The 25,314-nt window shown below is 38.4% G+C and overlaps 1 protein-coding gene across 1 annotated transcript in view; it reads right to left on the bottom strand.

Moving 5' to 3' along the window:
* Positions 1-25,314, bottom strand: part of AFF2 (AF4/FMR2 family member 2) — a 628,447-nt gene that overhangs the window by 230,126 nt on the left and 373,007 nt on the right. Inside the window, 3 exon segments of the mRNA XM_040442199.1 lie at positions 302-342; positions 8,736-8,799; positions 8,802-8,817. Coding sequence (XP_040298133.1) covers positions 302-342; positions 8,736-8,799; positions 8,802-8,817 — 121 coding nt within the window.

Genomic DNA, 25,314 nt, shown 5'->3' on the forward strand with positions numbered 1-25,314 from the left:
ATGAAGGGAAGGCTGCACTGGCATGGAACGCTGCTTTCTCCCTCAAACAGCTGATCGGCGGGGGTGCAGGGTGTTAGATCCCCTCTGATCTAATATGATGACCTATCCTGAAGATAGGTCATCAATATTGAAATCCTGAAAATCCCTTTAAGCTTATGACAACACAAATAGAGAAAGGAAATATAAATGCAGAGATTGTGAACACAACAATAAAAATGATAGCATTAAATGCATCTCTTCTTAGTCCCTGGTTCATTGCCACACAGTACAATATGATTATCTAGGTGAACAGAAGACATACTTTGAATGCTGTATCCTGAGGTCAGATGTTGAGAGTCCTGTAACAATAAACATAAATAAATCAAACCAGTAATCCACATATCATCTAGATCTACAGATTAGGTCACATAGCTAGAGGCTGTTGCATTATCTCTCTGTATCAATCCACATATTTAACTATCTAAAATTCATTAGACTGGAGTGGGGGATTAAACACTAAGGACAAATAACAAAGATGTAAAGGGGCATTATATAAAAAATGGTAAAAACGCCTTATTTGCTGCAATATCTTGGTAAAATGATGCAGATGGATTATCCTCATCAGGCTTGTCTTTAAATGATTTTGGATTATAATTCATGCCGTTTTAGTGAAATGTTTTTTGTCTGAAATATTATTCAACAAATTACACTGTGTAAAATATAATTACACACTTTTGATTGTCGAATGTGCAAAATCTAGTTACAACAACTGCAAACCCATTCACATGAGGTATGTACTGTAATATCACAGAAGCTTCAAAATAGTATTAATATTAATAGCAGTAACCACAGCAGAAGTCTTAATTCTACATTGAATTTCTACACGTCCAAGATGTCACTAAAACATCACAATATATGCATTAAAAGAAGTCATTACAAATATAAAAGGGTTTTTTCCATAAAAAATAACTGCACGTAATAAAAAATTTACTATAGCCAGTTTTTTTATAAAAATTTTTATGTATCTGTATAGTGCCACCTGCTGTTTGCTCTTTTTCCTTATTTCTCTGTTAACCCTGCTGAGGTGGTCACACATGCTCAGTGCCATCAAGCCAGATCCCTTTTGAAGCTGAGACAGTTAGAAGTAGAGCGTTGCAGCAGAATGGACACATTCCCTGAGCTGCCAGCTTGAAAAAAATCTAACAGAACACTGGAGCAATAATGGAGAAATCTTTGAATTTGAGGTACAGGGCTGATTTAAAATATCAAACAGATAATCATGATCTATATTGTCTGATTTTCATTCTTTATATAATCATGAAATAAACCCCTTTAATGCTTTTGGAGCTCATGTACTGTAAAATACTGCAGTGAGGTGTTATAGAAAATGTACAAGAGTCAACCTCAACCAAGTGCCTAAATGGTAGCCAACAATAGTAGTCACCAGAGATGAGCAAAGTTTTGGAAAATTTCGATTTGGCTGCTTCGCCGAATTTGCTAAAAAAATTCACTTTGTGACAAATTACTTTGTCACAAAGCGTATCTTAATTGTAAGTAGTGGGTGCAATGACAGGGAGCTGCGATAGCGCAGCTCCCCATCATTGTAACCCTTAGATGTCGCAATCATACATGATCGCGGCATCTCAGAGTGATAATAAAGTATAAAATTAACAGAAAAAAAATCATACTTATCGCCTCTATTTGCTCGCGACGCGCCACCCGCCGCCATCTTGGCGCATCTCGCATGGCAAGGGATTCCGGGCAAGATCTTCAATCAAGATGGTGGCGGTCGGCTCATCGTGAGCAAATAAGGTAAGCATGATTTTTATTATTTTTTTATACTATTTCAGGTTAAATCGATTCGCTACTACGAAGCACGAGTAAATTCGGCTTAGCGGCGAATCAAATTTATGCTGAAATTCGGATTGAATTCCACTTTGTTGGATTCGATTCGCTCATCTTCTGTAGTCACTCTTTGGCCTCGGAGTGACTTAGATATTGTACAACCTGCAATTACTCAATATGCAGATTTGACATAACATTTGCCCTTAGACATTTAATCATCATTATGTACACAAAAAAGCTGTGTCAACCTTATGAGGGATAACAACAGACAATGCCAAAAATATATACAATAGAAAAAGAAAGAAGATGTTGGCATTGTAAACCTTTATTTTATGATATTATCCTATATATATGTTTTTTATTGACATCAAATACTATATGGCTAAAACATTCACTGTACAGGCTTTATCATGATAAAAGGAATCCTCCTCATAGGTAACCAGTAAGATGACGAATTTTTTAAAATTCGATTCGCCAGTTTGCCAAATTATTCGGGAAAAAATGTGTTCGATCCGAATACATTTGCGGCTAATTACATTAAAGAAACTGCTATTTTCCAGCTGCTGAGAGCCTTTAATAGTGGTGTAGAACACTGTCCTTGCAGTAACACGCATAGGGAGTCTGCTTTGGTATGGAAATAATACTGAAAGTCCATAGACATGCAGATGACAGGTGTCGCTCTTAGAATCAACTGCACACTTTCACTTATTTGGGTGGTCACGGGGCCAAAACTGACCAAATAACTCAAGTATCAACTCAGCCATTCAGGTCAATGTTAGCGTCCAGAAGAAGCGCACTCCTTTTACACCGTCATCAGCTGATTCCACATAGATGTCTACAGAGACCTGTCCTATTAAACCGCTTATACAAGTATAAGCCCCCCAACAGAGTGGAAAGGGTGTCAGCCAGTTAAGTTTGTGTTGACGTCACTGATTAATTTTCCCCCATTCTCTATAACCGTCAGAACAATTACCCAGAAAAAAAACAGATTCTGTCTGTGGAGCATACTCCTTCACTTGGTCAGCGTTTGCTCAATAATCCATCAGTAATGCTAAAGGCTAAAAGAAAACTGAATGGATCTAAAACAGAGATCACACATGAATGGAATATTTGCATGTCTTCTTGTGTTTTCTACCCACTCCTGTTTTTGCTACCAAATCATAAGCCAATACTGATGGGACCATAGAGGCCTTAAAGCTGCTACACAGACAGGATTCATTGTGCGTCTCGTTTTCCTTCCTTCTGATAGATCAGAAAAATTGTCAAATGATGATGATATTCCACCTCGTCCTTTCCCCAGACAGGCCCCCCCCCCCACCTCTTCAGGAACACACCCGGACACCCAATCCGACACGTTCATTCACCAGTTCTGCATTTTTTTATTGACTGCATTCGCCCCATATCCAGAATCCCCCTCAGGACCCGCTATTCGGACATCCTGTCCAGCAACACCTCCAGTCCACCCTGCACAATGCCACCATGCACCAACCACACTTAAGTTTCATGGTCTCCGTCCCCACCTTGGCCCCCCCCTTCTTTTTAATCCATCCATTTCCATTGCACCAACCACACTTAACTACATGGTCTCTGTCTCCATCTTGCCGCCCCCCCCCCCCTTCTTTTCAATCCATCCACTCCCAGCAATTCCAGTCCTTCCCCCTAATCCACCACATTCACCCAAGCCACATCCACACACTCTAGGAACTAGGAATTAACACATGTGGAATTATATACATAACAAACAAGTGTGAAACAACTGAAAATATGTCATATTCTAGGTTCTTCAAAGTAGCCACCTTTTGCTTTGATTACTGCTTTGCACACTCTTGGCATTCTCTTGATGAGCTTCAAGAGGTAGTCCCCTGAAATGTTTTTCACTTCACAGGTGTGCCCTGTCAGGTTTAATAAGTGGGATTTCTTGCCTTATAAATGGGGTTGGGACCATCAGTGGCGTTGAGGAGAAGTCAGGTGGATACACAGCTGATAGTTCTACTGAATAGACTGTTAGAATTTGTATTATGGCAAGAAAAAAGCAGCTAAGTAAAGAAAAACGAGTGGTCATCATTACTTTAAGAAATGAAGGTCAGTCAGTCAGCCGAGAAATTGGGAAAACTTTGAAAGTAAGGGCTATTTGACCATGAAGGAGAGTGATGGGGTGCTGCGCCAGATGACCTGGCCTCCACAGTCACCGGACCTGAACCCAATCGAGATGGTTGGGGTGAGCTGGACCGCAGAGTGAAAGGCAAAAGGGCCAACAAGTGCTAAGCATCTCTGAGAACTCCTTCAAGACTGTTGGAAGACCATTTCAGGGACCTACCTCTTGAAGCTCATCAAGAGAATGCCAACAGTGTGCAAAGCAGTAATCAAAGCAAAAAGTGGCTACTTTGACACTTGTTTGTTTATGTATATAATTCCACATGTGTTTAATTCATAGTTTTTGATGCCTTCATAGTCATGAAAATAAAGAAAACTCTTTGAATGAAAGGTGTGTCCAATTTTTGGTCTGTACTGTATATACTTTTTGTTTTTAACCTAAACTTTTTACTCATGGATTTGTCTATTTGTACATACTTTATATTATCGACCTTTGTTGTTGTTTTTTTTGACTTGATAAAGGGATCCTGCGTACCCCGAAACGCGTCGTCGTTACTAAACAAAAAATACTTTGTATCCTCAATTGGGGTTGTGAATTGCGCCTTTGTGTCCCATCCGCTCAACCGCACGAACCAAGTGCAGACAAGCTCCCTTTCACAAAAAAAATGATGATGTCAGCCAACCCCAAAGCCAAAATAGTAGGCCAGTCATGAAGTGGGGAGGGTGCGAACAGCATGAAAAGTCCACAGAGTGGACCTATGAAATATTGGTGAGGTGGAAAGCAGCATGAGTAACTACAGAGTGATCCAATGACAGGGGTCTGAGGTGGCAGCAGCATGAGGAGACCACAGAGCGGCACAATGACAGAGTCTGGAGTGGCAGCCGCATGAGGAGGCCACAGAATGGCACAATTACAGAGTCTGTAAGGTGGCGGCAAGCATTAGGCCACAGAGTGGCACAATGACAGAGTCTGGAGGTTGTGGCAGCATCAGGAGGCCACAGAGTGGCAAGGTGACATACTTGGAGGTGGTGGCAAAACCAGTATCCACTGAAGATAGTGGGTGAAAAAAGGAGCACTTGGCATCAGATGTGTGGCATCTGGCGAGTAACAAGCAATAGCTGAGGCAGGTAGTCAGAAAAAACTGTCTCTTTTGTCAAATTGTTGGTGTGGCACCATGGATGATCTAGTCTGATGCATCAGGCACTGGTGTGTGGAAATACTGGCTGATCCACACCTAATTCATCTTGATGCAGTGTCCCACTATGTGCTATATGTGGGCACTTAAAACTCTTGCTAAATATCATATCAAATGTATTGTGGTATCATGCTGTAATTCCCTTTAACAGACTGGCAGTGTCATTTACCTTTATTCGCCTTTAGGTGGTGCTTGCACCACTTATATATGTAGCTGGGGGGTGTAAAGTTAGTGTGTCCGATGCTAATGAACAGATAAGGAAGTTAATGGAGGAGGTGGAAATTTGTATTTCCACCAAAATAATTCAAAAAAGATTTTAACGCATGTAAGTGCAGCGCTTAATACAGAATACAAGATTTTTTGTCCACCCAAATAATAAAAAAAAGATTTTAACGCATGTAAGTACAGCGCTTAATGCAGAATACAAGATTTTTGTCCACCCAAATAATAAAAAAAGATTTTACTGCATATAAGTGCAGTGCTTAAAGGGGTTGTCCCGAGTTATGAAAAAAAAATATATAGCACCGTAAATCTGATAGGGTAGCAATATGTAACTGAGCTAAGCAAGTATTAGGTAAAAAAAAAATTATAATCTAATTTCCCTGGTTCTCTTCTGGCCCTTTGCTTAACTGCAATAACTACAATCTCTGCCCCTCCCCCTGCTCTTCAAAGGGAGTGAATATAAGTGCTACCCTGATGACATGTCTGCCTGCTGCAAGACTCAGCAGCATGTTGTATGTGTAGGACTACAAGTCCCAGATGTACAATGACACTGCTGATACACACAGATCTTCTCCCTAAGGCTCATGCCCACGACCGTATGCCCTCCGAGACATACGGTCCGTGAGCTGGCCATATGTCCCGGAGCGGCATACATCGTGCGCACGGGAGCGCACCGGAGCGCACAGCATCATAGGTACTATGATGCTGAGCGCATCGGGCCGCCCGCGGGGCCTATTGTTCCGCACTCATAATATCATATGAGTGCGGGACAATAGTCTGGCGGGGCCGGCCGATGCGCACAGCATCATAGTAACCTATGATGCTGTGCACTCCCGTGCGTACGATGTATGCCGCTCCGGGACATATGGCCCGCTCACGGGACCGTATGTCTCGGAGGGCATACGGTCGTGTGCAAGAGCCCTAACTGTTTCTTGTGCAGAACTCCTCTGTCCAGCTCCTGTGCCCAGCATTTGTCTCCTCACTGCCTGCAGCTACTCAGTAAAGTATTCAGCCCTGAGTCTGTGCAGCTGAAGGGGTTTATCTTTCCTGAAGTATCCAGTGGGAGGGAGACACAGGGCAGAGAGCAGCAGCAGCATATGGCAGAGCAGGGGGAGGGGGGGGGGCGCTGGCCAGCCCAGTGACGTCTTGTGTACAGACACATATCTGATCTCTCAGGCTTTGTGCACGAAACATCATCAGAGCAGGGAGAGAGGCTGACATCACAGGTCCTGTGACCCTCAATGAAATCTGAGAAACCAGCAACTGGAGATAAAGTAAGTGCATTTGTAAAGTCCTTTCATTTGACTAGTAGAAAAATAACAAAGAACAAAAAAATTACTCGGGACAACCCTTTAATGCTGAATACAAGATTCTTTTCCACCAAAATAATAATAATTTTTTTTACTGCATATAAGTGCAGTGCTTAATGCTGATTACATAGATTTTTTTCCACTAAAAAAATAAAAAAAAATATTTTACCATGGTGGAAAAAAACTAAAGAGTGAAGTTGCTGATTTATATTTTTCGAGTTGTACGAAATACGCCCCTATACGCCGTCATTTGAAATAACTGCAAAAGTGCAGTACGTATAAAATATTTCTTGCGTACTGAAATACGCCCCTATACAGTAAACAGTGCAGTCATTAATAGATTTTTCTTTGTTATTGAAATACGCCCCTATATGCTGTCACCAGAAATAACTGCAGAAGTGAAATGTGTATATATTTTTCTTGTTTTACTGAATAAGATACCAAGATATAAGCCTCTAAGGGCTTTTCAACATAGCACTTGCAGCCCAATAACAAATAGCTGAGCTGTCTAATGACTATTTGGATCCCCAAATAATCGTTCCCTGCACTTGTAAATCACTTTCCTATCAATGTCATCTTTTTTTTTTGCCTTCCTTTGGATCAACTTGCAGGATAACAGACAGAACTGGATGGACAAATCTCTTTTTTCGGCCTTATGTACTATGTTACTATGTAATGTCCCTAGCGCCTTCTGTCGTCTCTCCCTGCAATAAGATGCTTTGAAATGATTCCTCCCTATCCTTTCCCTGCACTTATAAATCGTTTTTTCTGTCTTTTTTTCCACAATTAGGTTTTTCCAATTGCTGTCCCTAGCGCATTCACACATCTGTCCCTGCACTCTGAACGCTGGAAAATGGCAGAATCTAAAATGGCTGCCGTATTTATAGGGTTGTGACATCATAGGGCTGGCTGGCTGCTGATTGACTGCATGCAGGCATGTCAACCTGGTTGATCCCGCCTTCCCAAAGTTCCATGCCCCATGTCCTCAGTCCTCACACGTGTAGCCACCATTTAGGAAAATTTAGATTCGTTACCACGAAGCTCGAGAAAATTTGCATTTCGTTGCGAATCAAATTTTCCTGAAATTCTAAACAAATTCCACTTTGTCAGCTTCGATTCGTTCATCTCTTGTACTAGTGTAATACGGTGATAAATTGACGTAAGCTTCTCCACAGAAAAGCCATAAGAATAAATGTAAAATAGGTAGTGTATGTATATATAGGATAAGTAGGCAAATTTATAGAAATTTAAGTATGAATCAAATATGCTCCAATTGCCCTGAAAGTTGGTATATAACACACTCTGGGGGAGAGAGAAAGACGGAGTGGGAGGGGGGGGGGCGAGAGTCTAGTATGCTACGCTTGGTTTCCTGGGCAATACATATGCATTGTCTAGGAAGTACTCTTATTATGTGCTAGCTAGAGTGCTAGTATGCATTGCAGGTATTGCAAGGCCAGGCAATACTCCTCGGGTTTCTGGAAAAGATACTCAGATTAGCTTTCTTAATCTAACGTGCAAATTTTCATATAATTTCCCCAGAAACCCAGAGGAGCGTTGTCTGTCCAAACAATACGTCCTCATTCATATTCGATCCCCTACATAGGAGAGAATAGTGCTCCAACCAAGCCTCTCAGGCAGCAAAGCAAATTTTTCTGTGCTCAGCTCTGTTAAAGGGTATTTACATAGAAAGAGATGGGTTTCCTGGTATGTGACAACTCTGCTGCTTCCTTTGGTAAGAAGACTAGCTTGCATTCTCTTTTACAGAGAAGCATTATTTGGAGACACATGTCACAGTAAAAGATAAAAACTGTTATTAAAAATAGCACTGATTGAACACTTTTAGGCTACCGACCAAGAACTTGATGAAAAAACAAATATATGAGGTATGTATAGCGAATTGCACATACTACAGATAAGCAAATCAATGGATAAATATATTTCTTATGACTTATCATTAGGACATTGTGGAAGAGCTTTGTCCTTTGGACTTTCTTTTTTAGAGACATGTGATCAGAATGTCCCGTTTAAATAAATGGGAATTTAATGTAAATGAATTTACTGTAAATGAATGATACTCGGCTTACCTTGTTGGGGAATTGGAAATTTGGACTGCTCTGCTTTACATGGGGTATGAATTCCAGTCAGTGGAGGGGCCACAAATGAGGCATTTTCTGTAAGATAAAAAATAAATTGTTTACCATAAGCTGATGGTGCAATTCTTCTATACCGGATAACCGAAGCAACAGGTTTCCCAGGAGATGGTCAGAATACCTGCCATCTACCTGACCATGAAAATCATTAGATTTGACATAGCTAGGTAAATCTACTGAACCATCTATTCCTTGATATGTCTGACCATCACATTGCATGCATAACCCAAGTACCTTGGGTTGAGTACCAAATGGTTTACAAATTGGGCTTTTGAGGGAATTTATCAAGACTGGAGTTTCATACATCAGTCTTGATATAGTTTTGTGCTGGAGATGTGTCCAATTTATTAAGAGGTGCATGCCCTCTATGCACAAGTGAGGTAAACCTACAACTACATATGAGCTGGTGTATATTTAAGCTGTGCACTGGTTAATAAATTCCTGGTAAATGGTGTGCACTGGTTGATAACTTCCCCCTTGTGTGTTTTTATGAGGCAGGAATAACCTAAAACCAATGTAGATCTCAAATTAAAGCCAATCCTACCACTATACTGCCACTCTAGCGTTCTGTATAGCTACAGTATATATATTTCTCATCTAAGACAGATGATCATACATTGAATGACCATAATAAGTATAACATCTACTTTTCTTTGTGTTAATCCTGTGGAGACAAACATGAAGGGTTCCTAGGAAACAAATGGCTTCTAGACAAACTCCCTAGAGCATTATTTAACCTATCGTGACCATTTCATGTCAAGTGATTAAAGTTTTTCCCAGTATATCCCAATTAAAATGGAAAATAGAGCTTCAAAGAAACCACAGAACATCAGATATCTCTGCAATTACTTCATTTTTATTACATTAAAAGAAATGCCAGCAAATCAGCCAATACCAGAAGCAACTTCTCAAAAAAGCACTGAAGAAGATCATATTTAAGTGTGTGCCACCATTTCTCATTCAGGTGACCTTAACAGGGTAATAGTTAAAGTGGGTGCCGATGTTGATTTCACACCCAAACCCTAAAGCCTGAGGGTGTTCCAAATGATCAACCTGTCACTTTTGAGGAGAACATGAAGGGGGCTTTCCTCCAGATTTTTCATTGGGGTTTTAAAAGAAAACCTGTTACCATGAAAACCTGTACCAGCAATCATTTTATAGAGCATGAGAAGCTGAGCTGCTTGTTATACAGTTTTGTGAGAAAAGATTCAGTATAACTTGTATTCTCTGCTTATTATGCCTTAGGAGCCCAGTGGGGTGGTCCTACTCAGTGACTGACTGCTTTCGTTCACATACTCATACAGGAAGGCTGTGATTGACTCCACCCTCTGGACTCCTAAGCCCAGAATATATCAGGGATTTTAAACATGATGCTGATAGATCAGACATGATCCGTAGGGGTAACTGTTACCCCTTAAGCTATCCTTTTGAACCTTTAGATGTCCTCCAATGTGTAAACTACTTGTAATAATATACATTTATATGCTCTACTATGTTTTCTTTGTGCTTTTCAGATATCAGGATTATTGTCCAAGTGTATCGATTAACCTAATGTTCTATCGATGCATAAAATACGTTCACATTCTGGAAAAACATTTATCGTACTTTCAGACATGTACAAAGTGTTCCTTCATTTTAGTGTCAATTGTGTCATTCCTTTTTGATAAGGTAATATGCAGAAATTGTCAGGCTTTATGCTCGGAAGAAGTGATCTTGTAAATTGCAAGGAGGGCAGTAACTTATATAGAATGCCTAACATGACCTTGTCAGAAATGGTTAGATTAATGTTTCTAACAACTAGACGGTAGGAACAATTCTGAACTTTCATGTTTTACATTATCAGTTTGTGCAAAATTCATTTATGGAGCTAAAAGGATTGACGTTTTAAGCAAACACATAACTCGAAATTTTCTTCTTTTTTTTCCCCCTATATTCTACTTGTTCTTATTTTTTCAAGTGAACCTGATACATATGGTAACATTTTTAAGACCAAATCATTTAAGAGAGACAGAAAGTATTATTAGAAAGGTTCTAACGGCACACAATTACGCCCAACCTTATTATTATGTTACCTGATTCATTTAATTTGTGTAACTGCTTTTATATATAACGCAACAGTTTTATTACAATTTTGCTTGCTTTAGTCAATAACTGTTGCCAGCATGGTTAAATGGTAACTGTGAAAATCTGTACAAATACAGTATATGTATAATTGTAATACTAATGTAATATGTTCCTACAATTTTTAACCATTTTCTAACGTATGTCACACAAGCTGTTAAGTTTATCTGGTACACTTCCTATGCTACATTTATTTTTACTCATTTACTAGCACAGACATATTCCCGCAGCGCATTAGCATTAAACTGTCCCCAATGGGACTCTAAGTTCCCTATCAGCATGTCTTTGGAGTGTGGGGAGGAAACCAGAGTACCTGGAGGAAACCCACGCAAACTCCATGCAGATGATGTCCTTGGTCAGATTGGAACCTAGGACCCCAGCACTGCAAGCACCAGTGCTACAAAGATACTAAGGCCATGGGTAAGCTTGCTCTTTACTGACTAACATGTTCATCACATGATTTAATGTATGCAGAAGCCCCTTCTATTAGTGGGTCCTTGGTAGCCCATTTAATTCATGGCAATGCTAGTTGAACAATATAATAATCAGCCATGCAATCCCTTTAGACAAAGGGTCATTTAGCATGGACCATTATGAGATGCCACTTTTCCAATGTTCTTTCTTTACCTAGAACTAGCCTATACAATTGTGCTGTTAGTGTAAAGTTGGAACACGTAGGCAGCTCAACTGAAAAAATAGGCCTTAAAGATGGCAAAATTCCTTTCAGGTCTAATTTAGTCAATTTTGGCCATCAATTCTGTTCATTCTGAATAATTTTTTCTGAATTAAAATGTGCCCCAATTGCCCTTAAAAGTTGTATATGACAATATGGGTCTCATAAGACTGTATATAACTTCTTCTAAGTCTTTAAAACTCCAAGACAGCATTATTAATGTCAATGACATCTCTGCTATGGTAAAAGATGGTATCAGCGTAACAAACAGCCTGTATAAAAACACCCTGCACTGTCAGATGTTTTTAAAATTAAAGATGGTCCAAAATGATCCCTTTTTCATGGCAGATGCATTCTTCTGTCTCTGATGGTGAAAAATTGTGGCTACCAATCTGAGCAATTTGGCAGGACCAATAACAAAAGTTTTCAGATTCAACAAGCTTAAAAATCTTTTTGGAAATTCTTACAAATTCAATTCATGTAGAATCGATACATTCATCTCTAGATAGACACATATATCCCAGAACAGCAACTCTCTGAATGGCAAGGGAAGTATAATTCATTGTCCTCTACAGCAACCAACTTCCAAAACTCTAGACGCCAACATCATCACAAGCAATTTTCTTCTTGGCCAATCATGAATGCATGACTCAAAGATAATAAAGCTCAATGCCAAGTGGAAGCTGAAAAGTGTTAAGCAAACTGGTACTGAAACTCTGCTGCAGTGAAAATGTATTCTCTGTTAGATATTAACCATATGGCTGCATGACAGATGGCTTTACTTGATGCCAGGAGAACACTTCCCTACCAAATGCAAAGTGCCAACTTGAAAGTTTGGCTGAAGAAGTCTGAGGTTCTTATGTCAATAATACAAAATGCACAGAGGCTGAATTATAATGTATGTTGTCCCTATATGTTATCCCTATAAGCCAGTATGTGACATTTTTCAATCCATTAATACCTATTCCTATGATAAAGCAGCACTTGACCTATGGCTAATAGATGTCGTACCATGCCTAGGATGAAATCCCCACAGTCAGTAAGCCAAGTCTTACAAAATGAATTATTAACATCTTTAATAATTTTTTGTTGGTGGTCTGGTTATAATATTATTTTTCATTTTATTTATGTTTGACTCAAACATGCTTCATGCAAGATGGCTATCATACTTTATTTATTTTGGCCAGAATCTTAAAATGAAATGCGAAGTAGACTCAATGTATGTAACATGTGTAATGATTTAAAGTAGGATTGGGTGCATGTGGAAAAGGCAGTATAAAAGCGATCATTGATTTATTTCCACATTTTTTAAACTTTACATAACTCTAACATCATGTTAACTGATGCACAAGATACAAGGATTAGTGTGGCAGAAAAGCTATTTTATCATACTAAAGATTAAACAAATACTTGAAATCCACCACTTTATGCTCCCACTTTACAAAGTTTTCAGATAAGTAATAAGGCATCTTGTTCTCTAGACTATGTTCAAAAGCATCATAATCACTTGCACATGCTGTAGTTGTCGCAGTGGTCACGCTCTTTTTGCTCGTTTAAAAGGGTTGCGTTTGGTTTTCGGAAACCCTCAGATATACATTAGAACAAGCAAAGACTTCAAGAACATTCATGTACTTATGTGTCATAAGAAAAAGGTACATGAAGTTACAGGACAATCTTGAAATGGAATTGATAGGAGTACAGTACAAACCCAGACAGTTTATTTTATACTGCACAAAAGAACAGACGGAGATCGAAAAGTCCCTGTCCCAGAATATTATTATATACAGTAACTAAGGCCTCATAAATTAAAAGGTTTGGAACTTTCTAATATACTACGTATTTCAAGATTGACAAAAACTTATAACCTATGCAGATCGAATCCTTTGGAAAGAAAAACTTTTGCTTTTGGTGATCTGGTTTAGTTGGATCCCTTAAGTCTTTTTACATGGGCCAATGTTACAGACAAATTATGGGAAGGAATCAAAGTCTTCGATAGTTGCCTCATTGTCAGTGAAGATGAACTGCAAATACAAGCATCAAACATCTCAGCTGTAAGCAACGGCTTCTACCTGTAGAGGATCACCCATTCCGGGTTGCAGTTCCATGTTTACACAGGACGATCTGCTGCCCAAAAACTATGATTTTTGGTGGTGGCTGAAATACAGGGTCAACCATAAACAAGCGCTTGCTAGATCATCAGGGGAGAGTTGGCACCTTTACTGGCCAAATTATTGGGAATGAGCCTGATTTACTGCTCTGTGTTAAAGGACTTCTAGCGGCACAATTCTCGTTTCTACACTGCTCGGTGGCTGGTTGGGATTTGCTGCACATGCGTGCTTATGTGCACTCCCATGGCCCCGGACACCAGAGAGGCCGCATTTTTCCTATAGTGTGCAAGCATGGCCACTGCTGCTGAATTGCAGAGTGGTCGTAACCATGGAAAACGAGCAATATATAATGTGATGGAAAAATGTATCAAACCAGCAAAGGAGGCAATATATAAATCACAATACATTAGTAAGTGCCTGGAATTAACTTCCTCTACATGATAAATGCCATTTGCATGGTTAGAACAAACCATTTAATAATGTTCAGCTCTATGCGAAGTGCTTACAATGTTTACAGTTATTAACATGACTTTGTTTCAATAGGGTTTCAATTTTTTCAACTTTGAGATATTAATAAGTTATATTTAAAGGGGCTATATGGGAATATCCATAGGAGACTGGTGGGGATCTGGCTTCAGCACCTGGCTGATCAGCCGTTTGAAGGGGCACCCCAGCAACTGGCATGTCCTCTTCATTGTTTACTAGGTACAGTACTGTTCTTTTGGTAGTGGCTGTGGCCTGGCATTACAGCCCAATCCCAATCACTTGTTGCATGGCTAAGCAGTAGTAAGACATAATAAAAGGCACTGCCACTAAGTAATGTATGAAGGCAGTGCCTGACAAACAATGAAGGGGATGCAGCACTCACCAGAGCACCACAGCCCCTTCAAACTGCTGATTGTTGTGGGTCCCGAGAGTTTGCTCTCCAACTGATATACGGATAGATTTTAAAGTCAAAGTACATGAGAGCATTGAACAACACAATGAATAAAGGCTATGGCTACATTTGCAATTGCATTAAACATTTTTTGAATGTACTAATGTCTCTGATTAAAAATTGAAGGAGCTTGGCAAATGATTGATGAAAATATTCTACTATTTATGGTCCACAGCTCCCATGCAGACTAATATATTTCTATTGTAACAGATGAAAATGAACTTTTGTGTAGTCTGATCATGTAATTATATTCTCATCTCTCCCCTGCTTCTTTATTCCATATATTTGTAAAAATGACCACAAAATCAACACAGAAGGTTACCAATATCTGCCTGCGCAGACAAATCCAAAAATCCATCATGTACTTACCAAATGCATAAAAGATTATGGAATTCTGAAGTTTGCGTGACATTCAATATATGTGCAAGCAAAAGTATTACAGTTGCATATTTTTTTAATTTTAGGTTTATGAATATTTTTACATTTAGCCATGGTAGTAGATTTCTATGGAACAGAATAGGACAAAAAAAGATATAAAAAATATGAAACTCTTAAATCCTGCCAGTACTGGGACCATACCAATGGGAATGGATGCCTTCACAAATTAATGTAGCTCTGTTCATTTTACAAAGTAAACCATTACCAAAGCAGTACAGATGCTGGAGTGAACCAGGCTCTTTGATTTACGATTCTAGTTTTTGAAAAAGTCTTTCAAAACAGTTTTTAAAAATGTCTAGCGCATCCAGTGTAAGTAACAGAGATATTAAAATGTTTGCCAAGACCCAGCGGTACAAAGAATTCCGTCTTTGGAAGTGTGCAATTTATGTGGTTTTTATAACCACAAGAGGTTTTTTTTCCCCTTGTCCTTGGGGGAGATGGGCTGAGTTTGTAGACGTTACTAAGACAGAGCATTATAGAACACACAGGATTGTTTGTTCGCAGAGATAGAAGTACAAATTAATCACTGGAATATGACAAGTGGAACATGACATTTGCTAGCAGGGTGTGTATTATAAAAAGGAAAGCCTTGTTTAGTTTTACAAATTCCAACTAATGATGCCTCTGCAACACTTCTACAGTTACTGAAATAGGTTTTCCGAAAACGAAATGTAAAATGCTTACATGTATATAACACTGGACAACTAAGAAATACGGGATGTATCCTCCTCCTTCTTCTTCTTTATTATTATTAATATTATTATTATCACACTAACTAGCCTGCTAACTTAAACATTACAAACCTACCGTATATGGCAAAATTTGTTAAAGGGATTATCCCATTAATATTGTAAAAAATAAAATCAGACTTCATATAGTACATGACAATCTCTTTTTTAACAAAGCTAGAACCAGCCCTGTACCTCACATGGATCGGAGAGATCTCCACATTTATTGTTCCAATTGAACTGCCAACTCAGGTGGGGGTGTACTTTCTGCTGCAGCTCAGAGGGGGGGAGGGCTTGTCCTTGTGCTGCAGCTCTCTCCCTATCACAACTCAGGAGGCAGTTGAAGGATGGAACTGAGCATGTGCTATATATCAAAACTTTTGATTGGTGGGATCTGAGACCTCCACCAATCATTAGTATAACAATGAATAAAGCACTTGCATATTGTGCTCTCATCTTGCTGCAGGAGACAGAAGCAAGATGGACTCAGTAGAAAATTTGTGGACCTACCTCGACTCCATCCCCTGCAGTGAGAGTGCAATATGCAAGCTTTTCTCTCTCCTCATTCTACTGATTGGTGGTGGTCTCAGTACGAAGACCTAAACACAAAACCTATATCCCAACCTATAATCAACCCATATACACCATAGAATAGAACACCAATAGAAGTATAGGTGGTTCAACAGTAAGTAACAAGCTAATCACACAGCCATCATAATTATAGTATCACATTTTTATTAAACATTATTGCAGACGATTGTGTAGGCCAATTATGTCTGTAATACATGTTTAATAAAAATAGTTCTCAGTATGAAGACCCCCACTTGACTTGATGCCATGACTTAGACTTCACGAAACACTTTGGCTACAGTTTGCTATTGTACCAAGATGTTTTAATTGTAAGTTAATAAAGAGGTATGTTTTATGGAAAGGCCGAAGAAGTAGATGTATGCTACTACACACTATGACTCTATGACATATCAAAAGTTTTAAGGTTTTAAGTAGTGTTAAGCGAATCGAAGTCCACAGAAGTGGACTTCAAATACGACTTTGGGAAAATTTTGATTTGCTACAATGTTGAATCTCCTCGTGCTTCATGGTAGCGAATCGATTTTCCTGAAATAGGGTAAAAAAATTAAAAAACATGCTTACCTCATACATTTGTTTTGCAATGGCCGGCCGCCGCCATCTTGATCGAAGGTCTCGCACAATATACCATGTGTGGTGAAGTATGATATCACCACCGGCCGCGCAGGATTTTGTGCCAGATCTTCAATCAAGATGGCAGTGGCCGGCCTGTCACGAGCAAATGGGTGAGGTAAGTATGATGTAATTTTTTTTATTTTACACTGTAATTTGCTATCAAATGCTGTGATCAACTATAAATGCGCCATCTAAGGGGTACAATGTAAAATTCGGCGAAGCAGCCAAATCGACTTCTTGAATACTTCACTCAACACTAGTTTTAAAGACTTTTTAAGGTTTGCCCTTTATATAATTTATCCTGAAAAGCTCTCAGGTTTATCAACGGGAGTTCCCCATCAGCCTCTTCTTGTATAAATATATAGATATCAGATGTTCAGAACTAGAATAAAAGGAAGCCTCCAAGAAACTGAAGTTGCTTTTTGACTTTGACTCTCCCTTTTCCTTACATTAATTGTCCTTCAATTTAATCTAAAAGTTCATATTTTAACCTATAACCAAGTCACTGACTTCAGTTGTTTTTACCTAGCATTAATTTAAGTAAACTGTTCATCTTCCAACCATTATCCCCTTGGGGAAATCTAATGTTGCACAGAACAATATATTGTAACAGTCAAATAAAACAACCAGCAAATCATTTCTGAAGTAATTCCAGTGAAAAGTATCCTTTCTCTGGATATGTCAGCTTAATTCAGTCTCTATTCTGATAAAGTCTTCACAGAGTGGGTGTACTTGGCTCCTGGGAAGAATTTTACTCATAAGTTTGACTACCATAGGTTTCAACATAAAACATAGAATCATATTATATGACATATCCTGCAATGGAGATTACATTATTAATGCATTACTCTCATCAGACTACTACAGGATTGTTCATATGGGCCTAAAATATATCTGTACTTTCAAAGGAGAAAAAAAAGAGGTGGGTTCACAATGTCTAAATAATGCTGCTTTTCAGTAATATTTGAATAATTGTTTATATCATTTCTTAAAATGATATAAATGCATAACCTGAAAGTGGAGACCCCAAGATTATACCTACTTTCTCCAGGGCCACCACATGCCTATCTACACAAAGTTTAGTTCCAGGAGCCACCATTTTAAAAAACTTACTCAAGTGAATGGTTCAGGCCCCAGCAAGGAATCTTATATTATTTTAGACTGTTTGGTGCTTCACCTTACTCTGTGCAGAATATGATGTTATAAACTGGATGACGTGGACACAGAAAAGCTCTGAGATATCCCCACATGGGTACTGCAGTTACAGTACATGATATTTGTGGGAATATGACATTGACTTTAACCTGGCAACATTAAACTAACCTTACGTGATGGTCTTAAATTTTTGAAGAATTTTGATAGCTACTATGTAAAGTACAAAACAATAATATATTTATTGTAATATATAATGTGCATAATATAAACTTATACAGACAACTCAAAATATTGGCTTTTTGCAGTGGATGCATACAATTCATAGCAACACTTAATAGCTTAGGAAAAAACAATGTTATTTTCTAAGCGACCTTTGAAATTACCGTTTGTTTAACACAGAGATGTTCAAGTCCATTCAATTGCTTCCCTAACCTTGATGCATATTTGAATGTTTCACGCTATTAGTCAGGCCTGGCATAGATCTTACGTTGCACAAATACAAGGAGGTTAAATACTGCAGCTTACTGCCAATCGTGTTAAAATGGTAATTTTTCCGCAATTGAGGCTTGGCTGCAGCAGATGTTGGTGGAAGTCGTGACATAACAGTTAGCAAGCAAAATATAGTGTAAGCCAAATGCATTTGTCTGTGGATTTAATATAGATATTAAACATGTTGCTGTTATGCAGTGGTGTACATAGACATTGAAGGGTGCTAAAGCACAAATTAGAATTGGGCCCCTTTCAGGTTCTGCTTCACAAAAAAACACTACTACCCACCACCAAGGAATTACTGGTTTTCCTGTCCAATTTTCAGGACTTGAGTACAGTACTTGCTGCTCTTGAAACGATCACATCCCGGATGCCTCTTCTCAAGCCCCCTCTTCCCCTAGTGAAGCTTAAGCATGGGTACTGGCTCTCCTTAAAGAGATTCAGACCGAATTGGAAACGTACTTTTCCAAGGTATCTAGAGTTATTGGCAATTACTCCATGAGAAAACAGTATGCAAAGAGGTATCTTCCAAATTGTGGAAGTGGTTCCCTATGAGTCACAATCTGACTTTTAACAATCCTTGGGACATGACAAGTGTAAAACAAACAGACCAAATATCTATGCATGGCACCCCCACACACTGAAATAAGGACAAAACCCTTAAATCCATCCCCCTTTAAACTAGGGGCACTATAATGTTTTGTCTCATTTAATGTGTAAGCTATAAAGAGTAGAGCTTACAAGCATAAAACAAGGTTTTAACTCCTTTTTAGACCCTATGTGAGACAAATAAAAATAGACATATTGGAAAAACAAACATAAATTGCAAAAAGTAGTATTGAGCAAATTGAAGTATCCAAAGTGGACTTCGATCCGAATTTCATGAAAAAATCTGATTCACCATGAAGCCGAATTTCCTCCACTTCTTGGTAACAAATCAATTTTTCTTAAATGGTGGCTGAAAATAAAAAAAAACTTGCACACAGAGAGGTCGTCCTGTCTTGATTGAAGAAAACCCCGCCAAAGGACCTGCAGCAAACATGGTCACGTCATCATGCTCGCTGCAGGTCCTTTGGCGGGTTTTCTTCAATCAACACAAGCCTTTCCGCGAGTAAGTGGATAAGTTAAGTTTAAAAAAATTAACCCCTGATTAACCCCTGAACAGCTTAATGTTAGTCACAGATGCCGTAATTAGCGTGAACACAGTGCGATTGCCATTCCCTGTCACTGCGCCCGCTCCACACAATGGAAAGCGATTTGAGATGAAATGATTTGTAACAAATCAAATTTCTTTATGAAGTTCAGTGAAGGAGCCAAATAGAACTTTTCAAAACTTTGCTCATCTCTAGTTAAAAGTTATATATATCTACAGCCAGAATATTAGGATCGACAAATGTGTAATATCTATTGCGAATCTTAACACATGGCTCCTGTGTTCCAAAAAATAACAGACCATTCTATTCCTTATTAAGGACAAAGGGTGAATAGTCCCCTTATTGTGTACCATAGTAATGAAGAACCTTCTTTTACCATCTTGGGGCAGTAAATCATAATTTTCATAATAGTCATCTGTGTAGTCAACAGTTTTTTAATGTCTAGAAATATTCACTTTCTAGGTTTTAAACTATACTTGTCTTTAGCCTATGAATTCGTGACCTATTGTTGAAATCACATTTTTATATTAAACATATTTTAAAATAATTTTTTGATGATGGTATTTTTATTTTTTCATGTCAATATCTATATTTAAACAGAAACTGTTAAATCCTGCAGTTTTACACTGGTCACTAAGCTTAACCACTTCCATCCGGGCCATTTGCCCCCTTCCTGACCAGGCCAAATTTTGCAAAACTGACATATCTCACTTTATGTGGTAATAACTTTGGAACGCCTTTATTTATCCAAGTCATTCTGAGATTGTTTTCTCGTGACACCTTGTACTTCATGATAATCATAAATTTGAGTCAAAATATTTCACCTTTATTTATGAAAAAAATCCCAAATTTACCCAAAAATTTAGAAAATTCGCAATTTTCTAAATTTCAATTTCTCTGCTTTTATAACAGAAAGTGATACCTCATAAAATATTTATTATTTAACATTCCCCATATGTCTACTTTATGTTGGCATCATTTTGGAAATGTCATTTTATTTTTTTAGGACGTTAGAAGGCTTAGAAGTTTAGAAGCAATTCTTCAAATTTATAAGAAAATTGCCAAAACCCACTTTATAAGGACCAGTTCAGGTCTGAAGTCACTTTGTGGGGCTTACATAGTGGATACCCCCATAAATGACCCCATTGTAGAAACTACACCCCTCAAGGTATTCAAAACCGATTTTACAAACTTTGTTAAGCCTTTAGGCGTTCCACAAGAATTAAAGGAAAATGGAGATCAAATTTTTAAATTTCACTTTTTTGGCAGATTTTCCATTTTAATCAATTTTTTTCTTTAACACATCGATGGTTACAGCCAAACAAAACTCAATATTTATTACCCAGATTCTGCGGTTTACAGAAACACCCCTCATGTGGTCATAAACTGCTGTATGGGCACACGGCAGGGGCGCAGAAGAAAAGGAACTCCACATGGTTTTTAGATGCCATGTCCCATTTGAAGCCCCCTGATGCACCCTTACAGTAGAAACTCCCAAGAAGTGACCCCATTTTGGAAACTAGGGGATAAGGTGCCAGTTTTATTAGTACTATTTTTGGGTACATATGATTTTTTGTTCATTCATTATAACACTTTATGGGGCAAGGTGACCAAAAAATTGGTTGTTTTAGCACAGTTTCTTTTATTTATTTTTACAGCGTTCACACTGAGGGGTTCAGTCAAGTGACATTTTATAGAGCAGATCGTTACGGACGTGGCGATACCTAATATGTACACTTTTTCTCATTTATTAAAGTTTTACACAATAATAGCATTTTGAAACAAAAAAATTATGTTTTATGTGTCCATGTTCAGAGAGCTATAGTTTTTTATTTTTTGAGAGATTTTCTTATGTAGGGGCTCATTTTTTGCAGGATGAGGTGACGGTTTTATTGGTACCATTTTGGTGGGACATTACGCGTTTTTGATCACTTGGTGTTGCACCTTTTGTGATGCAAGGTGACAAAAATTGCTTGTTTTGACACCGTTTATTTTTTATTTTTTTTACGGTGTTCACCCGAGGGGTTAGATCATGTTATATTTTTATAGAGCTGGTTTTTACGGACGCGGAAATACCTAATATGTATACTTTTTTTATTTGTTTCACTTTAACACAATATTAGCATTTTTGAAACCAAAAAAATGATGTTTTAGTGTCTCCATGTTTCTAAGAGCTATAGTTTTTTTTATTTTTTGAGAGATTTTCTTATGTAGGGGCTCATTTTTTGCGGGATGAGGTGACGGTTTTATTGGTACTATTTTGTGGGACATATGCGTTTTTGATCACTTGGTGTTGCACTTTTTGTGATGCAAGGTGACAAAAATTGCTTGTTTTCACAGTTTTTTTTTTACGGTGTTCATTCCGAGGGTTAGGTCATGTGATATTTTATAGAGCTGGTTTTTACGGACGCGGCAATACCTAATATGTATACTTTTTTTTTTTTTTCTATTTTTTTTTTTTTTTTTTCATTCCTTACTTGGGGGACTTTTTTTTTTTACATGTGAAACTTTTTTTAAATTTTTTTATTTTCAACCTTTTATTTTTATTTTTTTTATTTTACACTTTTCGTCCCCCATAAGGTCATACAAGACCTCTGGGGGACATTTACTTCACTTTTTTTTTTTTTTCACAGTTGATTTCTCCTGTAACTGGGGCTGACATAGTAGCCCCAGTTACAGGACAAATGCACCCCTATAGAGGCTGTACAGCAGCAATCCTGCGCTGTACAGCCTCACAGCAGGGCTGATCGAGGTCTCTGAGAGACCTCACACAGCTCCTGCACACTCCGGTCACGGCGGTCACATGACCGCCGGGCCGGAACAGGAAGCGCACAGCGCTTCATTCTCTGCAGACACAGCGCTCGGTGAGCGCTGTGTCTGCAGCGATCTAGAAGGCAGGGACACCTGGGCACTGTCCCTGCCTTGTCTTAGGGTTGCCCTGCTGTCACTGACAGCGGGCAACCCGATCAGCAGCTGCACACGATTAGCGTGCAGCTGCACTTTCTGAAAGACTTCTGGAACGTCCGTTCAGAAATAGACGTCCACCCATAGGACGTTTATATCCTATGGGCGACGTGAAGCGGTTAATAGGAGGCGCTACTTCCTGCTTTGTACAGATTACTTCACTGCAGTTACCGTCTTATCTGTCATTTTAATCTGACTGGTAAGATATTACCTCTGTGTATAGATAAGACTGGATCCACCATTCACAATAGATGATTGTAAAATCTTATCTATTCTTCCTTGTACAGTGACCTATGCACAGGTCACAGAGTCATGCCTAGAAAACTCTCCCATAGAAGTCAATGAGGTCCTCCTCCTGACCATTGCATCTATGGCCCATGGTGGCTGCTATAAAGCAATTTTCTTAATGCTTTCTAAACGCAGTTAAGAACAGATCAGGCAAGATGGCCTCCCCCATAATCATGTTCAGGAAAAGAATAAAAATATCTTCAATCAGAAAATAAAAGCAGATTAGACCCTTGTTAAGTCTGTCAATGATGATCTATTACAATAGACTTGCTACGTAAAATCTGGTGCACCTACTGTAAGTGCAAACAATAGGCTTTAAAGGGGTTTTTCTTTAACATTTAAATACTAAACACAATATGGATATAAATGTAGGATTACTGTCGTTTGACTGCTTTGACACTCACTGGTCATGAGAACAGGTATCCTGGAGTTCTCTATGTCAATGGAGAAGTATCATGCATGTGTAGCCACCGTCCATTTACCATCTATGGGTGGGTAGTACAATACTCTGTCAGTTTCGTAGACAGTGAATGGAGCAGTGGTCACACATGTACGCTACTGCTCCAGTAGACAGCAATAATAATATCCATTGATTGGATTGGGTACTGTGTAATGCTTCATCTCTTCTGTGGTGAGACTAACCGGAAACTGAACACTTACTTCCAGGTTACCCAAAAGATGCAGGTAATCAGTTTAGGGCCCCAGCAGGGGACATTTTGTGATCAGTTTATTATCAAGGACCCTTCCAACATTCAACAAGTAGGGACTGTCCACAGTGGAGGACAGCTTTAAAACATATAGAACTATTCTACTTCTTTGCTGAGTACATAATAGTAATATGGAAGTGTGCAAGTGTAACTAGATTAACTGTCAGATAGGCATCTGTACAGGAGTCAGGTTGTTTACTTCTACAGTAGCAATGGAATATGCCTAAACTAACATTATTTCTTTTAGCACTAATATATTGTGCCTCTTGTTCATATCAGTCTTGTCCCCAATCGTCTCACGTCCAAATTCCTTATCTTACAAACCTTACATTATGGTCTTCCGGCGTCCAGTGGAGCTGCATATCTCTGTGAACACTGTCATTAGACAGCTGCAGTCACAGTAAGTCCCCCGGAGACCAGCCAAAGTGGTCTCCCTCTGTGATATCGCTGTAACAACCCTGCTACAGCGATCTATTGGAATGTGAAGAAGCCAGTGGGGTGTGCTCTAATGCTGGCTATAAAATTAACTGTGAGCCTGCAGTGTGTGAATTAACCCCTTCCTGTCCTGACTGTGACAGGAAGGGTCAATACACTTTCTTCATGAAAAAATAAAATTATTATAGTGAAATAAATATAATTTAAATAAAAAAAATAAAAAAGTTTCAGCTATAGTTAGTAGTCTTGGCAATAGTATAGCAGACTTCATATACACATTTTTTTCCTTTCTTTCACAAAAATAAAACATTTATTAATTTTAACAATAGTATAGCGGACTTTGGTGTGTGTGTGTAAAATATACAAATGTATACTAATTTTTTGTCATTCATAAAACAATGCACAAATATATGTATTCACTTTAACTATATTTAGTGTAGCATGGATTTTTGTGCATAACATATATGAACACACTCATTTTTCTTCATTTATAAATGTAAACAAAAAGTAAAAAAAAAAAGGCCAAAGCTTAAAATGACAAAATTTCCTCCAAGAATTCCTTAGGGAGTCAACATAAAAAAAAGTCACTTTGAAGGAAGTTCTAATGTTTTGGTGCTGTACAACATATGTACTGGCAGTACGGAGCAATAGCAAAATAGGCCTCCAAAATGCGCTCTAGTCATTTGAAGTTATGTGATTGGATTCAGCCAATAGACAAATTACACAAATAGCATCCATTTCCACGGTACAAACATATCATATATATATTTTTAGAAATGTTTGTTCTTGAAAATTTTCTCACAGTTTTTCTTGAAATATATATTTTTTATATTATGTCTGTCATGTAATAGCACAAAACAAAGGCTAAGGTGTCCAGTGAAAAATAATATCAAATACATTTAGGTTGGCTCAGAAATTAGTTGAAAAATTGGTATGGCAAAGAAGGAGGTAAACACTCCTGTAATAAAGCAGTTAATATAAAGACAATCATTTATCAGCAGCACTTTTTTGGGGGTCCTGGAAGGAAACCCATACAAAATACAGGGAAAAATACAAATTTCATGGAACAAACTTTATGGAACTGGAAGCAGAACGCTCCATATACTCTGTAGTGGTCA

This window comes from Bufo bufo, chromosome 8, assembly GCF_905171765.1.
Source record: "Bufo bufo chromosome 8, aBufBuf1.1, whole genome shotgun sequence".
In the NCBI taxonomy this organism is placed as follows: Eukaryota; Metazoa; Chordata; class Amphibia; order Anura; family Bufonidae; genus Bufo; species Bufo bufo.